The 9,236-nt window shown below is 40.6% G+C and overlaps 1 protein-coding gene across 1 annotated transcript; it reads right to left on the bottom strand.

The window, feature by feature from the left end:
* Nucleotides 1-961: 961 nt before the first annotated feature.
* On the bottom strand, nt 962-9,232 carry slc35a2 (solute carrier family 35 member 2; the record flags this gene model as incomplete). The annotated part of the gene is made up of 4 exons (XM_034232297.1): nt 962-1,507; nt 2,995-3,596; nt 5,114-5,236; nt 9,116-9,232. Coding segments are annotated over 4 exons (897 nt in total), but the record flags the coding sequence as incomplete, so codon positions are not given.
* Nucleotides 9,233-9,236: the final 4 nt, after the last annotated feature.

The following is a 9,236-nucleotide window of genomic DNA, read 5'->3' as shown; positions in this document are numbered from 1 at the left end:
GGAGAGTTCTTAGATCCAGCGGTTTGAGAGAGAACTGCACAGCTAACAATCGTATGGCTTTCTGTACAGATGAATACTAAAAGGCACCGAAAACAAACGTCTCAAAGCGACGCCGACAGCAAGAGGAGCGCGACCTCTGACCTGTCTTCACTGAGCAGAGCGACTTCCATTCAAAACGTTTTCAGGGGGTTTTTGGGACTCTTTTCTCTCCGAATAGTAGATTTCTAAGGAGATGAAATCAGGTCTGAACTCCAGCATTAATAGAAATGTCTCTGTGAAATCTTTCTTCTTCCGAGTGTCGAATAGAAATGACTTTTTGAAGGCGAGATAAGGCAACCAGACTTTCATTTTAAACATTATTAGGGTTTTTTGGCACTTTTCTCTCCGGATAGTAGATTTTTAGGAGATGAAATCAGGTCTGAAGCTCTGAAACGAGAACAGGAACTCAGAATTGTCTCGGGAAATCCTTATGGGGTGTTTGTACTCTCCAAACAGAGCATCAGGAGAGTGTAACAGAGGAAATAAGGTCTGAAGATGCTTTCATATTCAAATCCTGTGAGAAATGTTGACACAAAAAGTCCAAATCCTTTTATCTCCAGCGCTAAGTAGGGTAGGAAGTGTGTGAAGATGTTTCCACTGTCTTGTGTCAGATATTTTGAGGGTTTTATTTATGTATGAGCTTTGGAAGTGGGGATCTTTGTTTGGCTTTTATACCTTACATCTCAGTTTTTGATTTTTTCACTATTTTACAACAAAAAAAATCGTACGTTTTTTGCATATTTTGAAAAACCAACATTTGATTTGTCAACAAAATAAATACATGTGCACACTCTCTTGTGTCAGAGTTTTATTTATTCATCACTATTGTTTTTATTTATGAGTTTTGGAAGTGCTTGGAAGAAATGTCAATATTTTAATTCGACTTTTATTTGTAGATTTTTTCGTTGTTTTGCATTTTTTACCTAAATATCTCAGTTTTTGACGAGACTTTTTTCACATATTTTGAGAAACCTTAATACCATGCGTTGTCCTTGTCATGAGACGGTTAACAAAAAGTAACTAAATTAGAAGACAAAATCTATAAATAACCTGAAAGAATAAAAATCAAATGGACTAAATCAAATGTTGGACTGTGGGATATTTTTCTATCTTATTTAACACATTTTTTTTAATACAAAAATACTAATAAATACAATAATAATTTGTATACAAATCTGAGATCAATTAGCAAAAATAAATCCTTAATTGCAAATAAAAAACGATGATAATATTATATATTTGCGGCTGCTCAGTGAAGACAGAGGATCAGACTGCAGACATATATCCCGTAAGGCTTCTCCTCGTTTCATTCAGTTAGTAAAGTCAAGAGTTTTAAGGCAGAGAGGAAACAGACAGACAGACAGGTGGTCTTCATCCGCCTCCTCCTCATCATCATGCTCCATCTGTTGTGCTTTAGTCTGTGATGGAGACGGCGAGGGGAGGAGACTCGACGCCTCGCGCTTTATCTCTGAGGTTGGAGGGGGAGGAGAGAGGAGAGAGACGTTAGGGTTTTAGGGAGGAAGAGCAGAAGACGTTTTAAGGAGTTTCCCTCCTCTTCCTCCTCCTCTTCATCATCATCAAGAGTTAGAAGGGGCTTCAGCAAAGGAAGCAGGAAAGCAAAGTCTCTCCTCTGCACCACAAAGCAAGAGGAAAAAGGAGGCGAGGAGGCAAGGAGGATGTCTTTGTTTAGAGTTCAGGAGATGAAAAGCCGCAGACAGGAGGTTTTGAAAAGGAGGAGGAGGAGGAGGATGATGAAGAGTTTGTTCTCCACAAATGTCAGTTTTTTAAGAGGCTGAGCTCAGGAGGAGGCGAGGAGGAAGAAGGAAAGGAGGTCAGGGAAAAGTCATGAAATCTAGGAGACGTCAGCGTGAGATGAATCCAGGAGATAGTCGGTCAATATTTCCTCCATATAAAAAGCTTCTAACTGACCTCAGATCATTAAGATGGTAAGAGCTGTTTGGAGCTTCCTTTACTTCCCCTTCTCGTCTCCTTAAGCAAAGGAGATACCGGACCATCCTTTGCTAAAGGAAAGGAGATAATGCTGTCCCACAATTCCTTGCAGCAGCAAACGTGAATTAGTTGCACCTTGTTTTATTTATCGTACACCTATATTCAAATGGTTCTTCGGTGCACTCCACCCCACAGTTTGTGATGTGTTTCCCCTTGACGTGAAGCACCTTGAGACGTATTTTAAAGAGCGTTATATACATTATTATTATCATACAATAACGTGAGTTTTTAGCACACTTTGGAAACATAACAGTAAATTAATGTAACTTTCTGCATGTGTAATTATTCTCCTTTTTAGTCGTTATATCCACATGAAGGTTAGCCGGCTACGTCGTGCCCGGATGTCCTAAAGTCCAGAGGAGGTCACAAGAAGGGGGGGGGGGAAGTCATGAGGAGGTGGGAGGTCAAGAGGAGGTCAAGAGGAGGCCAGGAGGAGGTTTTAAAGTTAGAGAAAACTCTTTAAAAAAAGTTTAGGAGGAAGTGTGTAAACTCTCATTCGTCGAGTCCTTTTAACTAACCCTCCTTCACATCATGACATCTTCCATTAAAGGAAAAGACAAAGGATGTATTTTTGTATTATATTTGACTGCTGCCAGGATGTCCTAAAGTCCAGAGGAGGTCAGGAGGAAGTCAGGAGGAGGTCAGGAGGAGGTCAGAGGTCAAGAGGAAGTCAAGAGGAGGTTAGAAACTCAGAGAAAGTTCCAGAGAGTTAGGAGAAGCTGAGCAGGAGATCGGGAGGGAGTTCTCTCATTTGTCGAGTCCTTTTAACTAACTGTCCTTCACATGGAGGAGAGGAGGAAGTCAGGAGGAGGTTAGGGGTCAGGAGGAGGTCAGCAAAAGACCAGGAGGAGGTGACAAAGTTAGAGAGAACTCAGAGAAAGTTCCAGAGAGTTAGGAGGAGATCAGGAGGAAACAGACAGACAGAGTCACTTCACCAGCACTGACTTTGGCAGAAACGCCTCCATCTCGACGCCTCCGTTCAACGCTGAAGACGCCGAGGAAGGGGAAGAGGAGGAGGAAGGGGACGAGGCGGAGGAAGGGGACGAGGAGCTGGGCGCCGCTTTGGGGAGGCTGTACATGTAGACGGCTCCGATCACAAGCCCCGCCCCCGCCGTGAAGAGCAGGTCCACGTGGAAACCGAACAGGTAGATGGACGTCACCGTGGAGACGATGATGGAGAAGGACGTGGCGAAACCCTTCAGGATGTTGTCGGCGTATTTCACCACCACGGCAACCAGCAGCCCTCCGAACGCCTGGTTGAAGATGACGCACCACACCATGCCCGTGTAGCCGAAAAAGAAGCCGCGCTCGGCGATGGCGTCTCCGTCGTTCCACCAAAGTCCCAGCATGCCGAGCGCGCTGCCGAACACGCCCAGTTGGACGTTCCTCATCCACACGGACGCCGAGCTGCCCTTCAGGATCTTCTCAAAGTAGACGCCGGCGAATCCCGACGACAAGCAGCTGATCACCACGGCAACCAGGCCCACGGTGTAGTTCTGGTTGTCGCCGTCCGACACCGACGCCTCCTTCTTCCCCTCCTGCTGCACCTGGGGAGGGATTACACCAAGGATCGGTCATTAATCAGCACTTATTACACGGCTTAGTTGAATACTCGATTCTGATTGGTTCATTGGGACATTTCAGAGGTTGTTTAGTAACGGCCCCTATACACGGCGGCGTGCGTTGACACTTTGAATGGGGTGACGTCACGCTTCGCCGAACTGCATTGTGGGAGCAAAAACGTAGCTTTGCTCGCTTCAAAAGTTGAGCAATGTTCAACTTTTGAAGCTTCGACGGAAGCGTCAGCCAATATAATCATATGCCAGTACAAGCTCTAGCACAGGGGTTCCCAAACTTTGCCATGCCAAGGACCCCCATATAGCATTATCCTCGGCGGGGACCCCCCTGTTGCAATTTTTAAATGATGTGTACAAGTGCCTCCCGATGGAACATGCAGTGTGTTGCCACTACATTTGGGGCCTTCTGCCTGATCGAAGCTGTCACTCCGCTTTCTTTGCCTGTCATAGCCCCACTGCCCCATCTGAACACACACCCACACAACGAGACCAGTCAAGTCCGTTTGAGATGATGTACTCATCTAAAACTTGGAAAATGTCTCTTCATGTGGTCCTACCTTCCAGTGCTTTGCAAAATAATATTTCCTCAACAAAGTTGTCTTCTGAAATAAATCTGATGTATGCAAGCAATACTGCGACTTTTGCTACATCCGTGCTCTCATCCAGCTGCAGAGCGAAATATTCACTAGCTCTCACTTGCTCCAAAAGCTGAGCAGATTTTCACTCTCAGTAGCGGCAGCTCGATTCTGATTGGCTTGAAGGGCGGTCGTGTGATTCAAAAACAAAATATATGAAAAGATTGGCATCAAAGGACACAGATTGATAGATATGCAGTTATTAATAACATCTAAAAAAATGTTAAATCCGGTTTCCCTCAAACTTTGAGTGACCCCCCTGGCGGCCCCCCGGGGGTCGGGCCCCCACTTTGAAAAACACTGCTCTCGCCAATCAAACTGCTGCTTGTGTGTCAGGGGCAGGAGATTCAGGTGATTGGTTGTTGGTCGAGCTTCAGACACGCCCGTCGCCGTGTGTAGGGATGAGGGCCGTAAGGCGGTCGTTATTGAAAAACGTAACATGTGATAATGGAGCCAGACGAGAAGCACATCAATACAAAGTACGACAACATGTGGATGAACTATGAAATGCTGCAGGAAAACTGATGTTCCTCAGAATTACGTTTTTAAACAGAAATCATTCAATTATTAAAAGCTGCAACAACTATTAGGATGATTAAAATGTATAGTTTAGGTATTTTTCCAGCAAAACTGCCCAAAATAAAATGAAATCAAGCTTTTAAGTGTTCCCTTATTTAAATCAGTCAAGTTTTTAACAAGTTAAAGGCTTTTGTTGTCATATGTTTAAATAGCTACAGCGTCGTTTTGGCAATAGTCTCAGGCAATAGATTGTTATCTGCACTTACACCCCTAAGTAAAACTTAAGTGGTCAACATTAGAGATGAGTCAGGTGTCTACAGGTGAGGGATGTACCTGAACGACGGCGACCCCGGCGAACAGCAGCAGCAGAGAGACCCACTGAACTCTGGAGAGAGACTTCCTGAGCATCATGACGCTGAACAGAGCCGTGGTGAGGATCTTCAGCTGGTACGTCACCTGGGGAGAGAGACTCTTGTTAACACTCAAACCAGTGTGTGAGCCGGAGTTATGCAGCATGGGAAAAGACAAGTGGTTCAAAGGCCAAAGATGGGTTCAGGTAACAGTAAAACAGGAACATGTGTTGTCTGGGGAAAGACAAGGTGTCAAAAGAACTACCATCAAGAAATTGTCGTGTTGGTGTCCAAGGAGGGCATGAATGATTAACCCTGATGTACAACAGGTGCAGTTATCCAGAGGTGGGAAGTAGTGCAGTACAAATCCTTTGTTACCGTAATTAAGTACATTTTTCTGGTATCAGTACTTTACTCCACTACTTATTTTTCTGACGACTTTTTACTTTTACTTCTCACATGTTGAACTCAAATACCTGTACTTTTACTTCTCACATGTTGAACTCAAATACCTGTACTTTCTACTTCTTACATGTTGAACTCAAATACCTGTACTTTTACTTCTCACATGTTGAACACAAATACCTGTACTTTCTACTTCTTACATGTTGAACACAAATACCTGTAATTTCTACTTCTCACATGTTGAACCCAAATACCTGTACTTTCTACTTCTTACATCTTGAACCCAAATACCTGTACTTTCTACTTCTTACATGTTGAACACAAATACCTGTACTTTCTACTTCTTACATGTTGAACACAAATACCTGTACTTTCTACTTCTTACATGTTGAACACAAATACCTGTACTTTCTACTTCTTACATGTTGAACTCAAATACCTGTACTTTCTACTTCTCACATGTTGAACCCAAATACCTGTACTTTCTACTTCTTACATGTTGAACTCAAATACCTGTACTTTCTACTTCTTACATGTTGAACTCAAATACCTGTACTTTCTACTTCTTACATGTTGAACTCAAATACCTGTACTTTCTACTTCTTACATGTTGAACTCAAATACCTGTACTTTCTACTTCTCACATGTTGAACCCAAATACCTGTACTTTCTACTTCTTACATGTTGAACTCAAATACCTGTACTTTCTACTTCTTACATGTTGAACCCAAATACCTGTACTTTCTACTTCTTACATGTTGAACCCAAATACCTGTACTTTCTACTTCTTACATGTTGAACCCAAATACCTGTACTTTCTACTTCTTACATGTTGAACTCAAATACCTGTACTTTCTACTTCTTACATGTTGAACCCAAATACCTGTACTTTCTACTTCTTACATGTTGAACCCAAATACCTGTACTTTCTACTTCTTACATGTTGAACACAAATACCTGTACTTTCTACTTCTTACATGTTGAACCCAAATACCTGTACTTTCTACTTCTTACATGTTGAACACAAATACCTGTACTTTCTACTTCTTACATGTTGAACCCAAATACCTGTACTTTCTACTTCTTACATGTTGAACTCAAATACCTGTACTTTCTACTTCTTACATGTTGAACCCAAATACCTGTACTTTCTACTTCTTACATGTTGAACTCAAATACCTGTACTTTCTACTTCTTACATGTTGAACCCAAATACCTGTACTTTCTACTTCTTACATGTTGAACACAAATACCTGTACTTTCTACTTCTAACATGTTGAACTCAAATATCTGTACTTTCTACTTCTTACATGTTGAACACAAATACCTGTACTTTCTACTTCTTACATGTTGAACACAAATACCTGTACTTTCTACTTCTTACATGTTGAACTCAAATACCTGTACTTTCTACTTCTTACATGTTGAACACAAATACCTGTACTTTCTACTTCTTACATGTTGAACTCAAATATCTGTACTTTCTACTTCTTACATGTTGAACTCAAATACCTGTACTTTCTACTTCTTACATGTTGAACTCAAATACCTGTACTTTCTACTTCTTACATGTTGAACTCAAATACCTGTACTTTCTACTTCTTACATGTTGAACATCAAATACCTGTACTTTCTACTTCTTACATGTTGAACTCAAATACCTGTACTTTCTACTTCTTACATGTTGAACACAAATACCTGTACTTTCTACTTCTTACATGTTGAACTCAAATACCTGTACTTTCTACTTCTTACATGTTGAACTCAAATACCTGTACTTTCTACTTCTTACATGTTGAACACAAATACCTGTACTTTCTACTTCTTACATGTTGAAACCAAATACCTGTACTTTCTACTTCTTACATGTTGAAACCAAATACCTGTACTTTCTACTTCTTACATGTTGAACTCAAATACCTGTACTTTCTACTTCTTACATGTTGAACACAAATACCTGTACTTTCTACTTCTTACATGTTGAACTCAAATACCTGTACTTTCTACTTCTTACATGTTGAACATCAAAATACCCTGTAATTTCTACTTCTCACATGTTGAACTCAAATACCTGTACTTTCTACTTCTTACATGTTGAACTCAAATACCTGTACTTTCTACTTCTTACATGTTGAACTCAAATACCTGTACTTTCTACTTCTTACATGTTGAACTCAAATACCTGTACTTTCTACTTCTTACATGTTGAACACAAATACCTGTACTTTCTACTTCTCACATGTTGAACATCAAATACCTGTACTTTCTACTTCTTACATGTTGAACTCAAATACCTGTAACTTTCTACTTCTTACATGTTGAACTCAAATACCTGTACTTCTCTACTTCTTACATGTTGAACTCAAATACCTGTACTTTCTACTTCTTACATGTTGAACTCAAATACCTGTACTTTCTACTTCTTACATGTTGAACTCAAATACCTGTACTTTCTACTTCTTACATGTTGAACTCAAATACCTGTACTTTCTACTTCTTACATGTTGAACCAAATACCTGTACTTTCTACTTCTTACATGTTGAACCCAAATACCTGTACTTTCTACTTCTTACATGTTGAACTCAAATACCTGTACTTTCTACTTCTTACATGTTGAACACAATACCTGTACTTTCTACTTCTTCCATGTTGAACACAAATACCTGTACTTTCTACTTCTTACATGTTGAACACAAATCCTGTACTTTCTACTTCTTCCATGTTGAACACAAATACCTGTACTTTCTACTTCTTACATGTTGAACTTACCTGTACATTAGTTTGAAACACAATACCTGTACTTTCTACTTCTTACATGTTGAAACTCAAATACCTGTACTTTCTACTTCTTACATGTTGAACTCAATACTTGTACTTCTACTTCTTACATGTTGAACTCAAATACCTGTACTTTCTACTTCTGCACATGTTGAACTCAAATACCTGTACTTTCTACTTCTTACATGTTGAAACTCAAATACCTGTACTTTCTACTTCTTACATGTTGAAACTCAAATACCTGTACTTTCTACTTCTTACATGTTTGAACTCAAATACTTGTACTTTCTACTTCTTTCTTACTCTCTCCTTAGGCTTCTCTCATTTCCCAAACAGCTGGTTCCTTTAGTCTGAATGTGTGTTTGGTGCGTGATCATTATTATTTAGAGTCATTGCGTGCCTATTGATTTGAACACGATCCGTGTATCCATCATTTCCTGGTCTTCTCTAAAGAAGAGGGACCAATGGAAACGTTGTCATGTTGCCGTTGTTCAGCATGGAAACATTCATTAGCTAACAATGACATTATTGTTCTATTGATATAAAGGGAGGTCAGGTACTCTTTAAAACAGCTGCTAGTTATGGGTACTTTTTACTGAAGTACATTTCAAAGCTTCTTTACTTTTACTTGAGTAAAGTTTAGTCAGTACTTCTACTTTCACCAGAGTATTTTTAAACACGAGTATCTGTACTTCTACTTGAGGAAAGGATGTGTGTACTTTTGCCCTCTCTGCAGTTATGCAAGCATCTCCATGTATGTTAAGTGATAAGAAGATGATGATAAGGGATCTGAAGTGAGACCTGGAAGGTGGCGGCGGGCAGGTTGGAGATGGCGATGTACTGCAGGTTGTTCTGCAGCGTGTAGATGAGCGAGGGGACGGCCAACTTCAGAGTGTCTTTGTACTGAAACACCAGGGAGTCG

Source organism: Gymnodraco acuticeps, unplaced genomic scaffold (genome assembly GCF_902827175.1).
Source record: "Gymnodraco acuticeps unplaced genomic scaffold, fGymAcu1.1, whole genome shotgun sequence".
Taxonomy (NCBI): domain Eukaryota; kingdom Metazoa; phylum Chordata; class Actinopteri; order Perciformes; family Bathydraconidae; genus Gymnodraco; species Gymnodraco acuticeps.
Note: the sequence above shows the minus strand (reverse complement) of the source record. Positions and strands in the feature narration are given on the sequence as shown.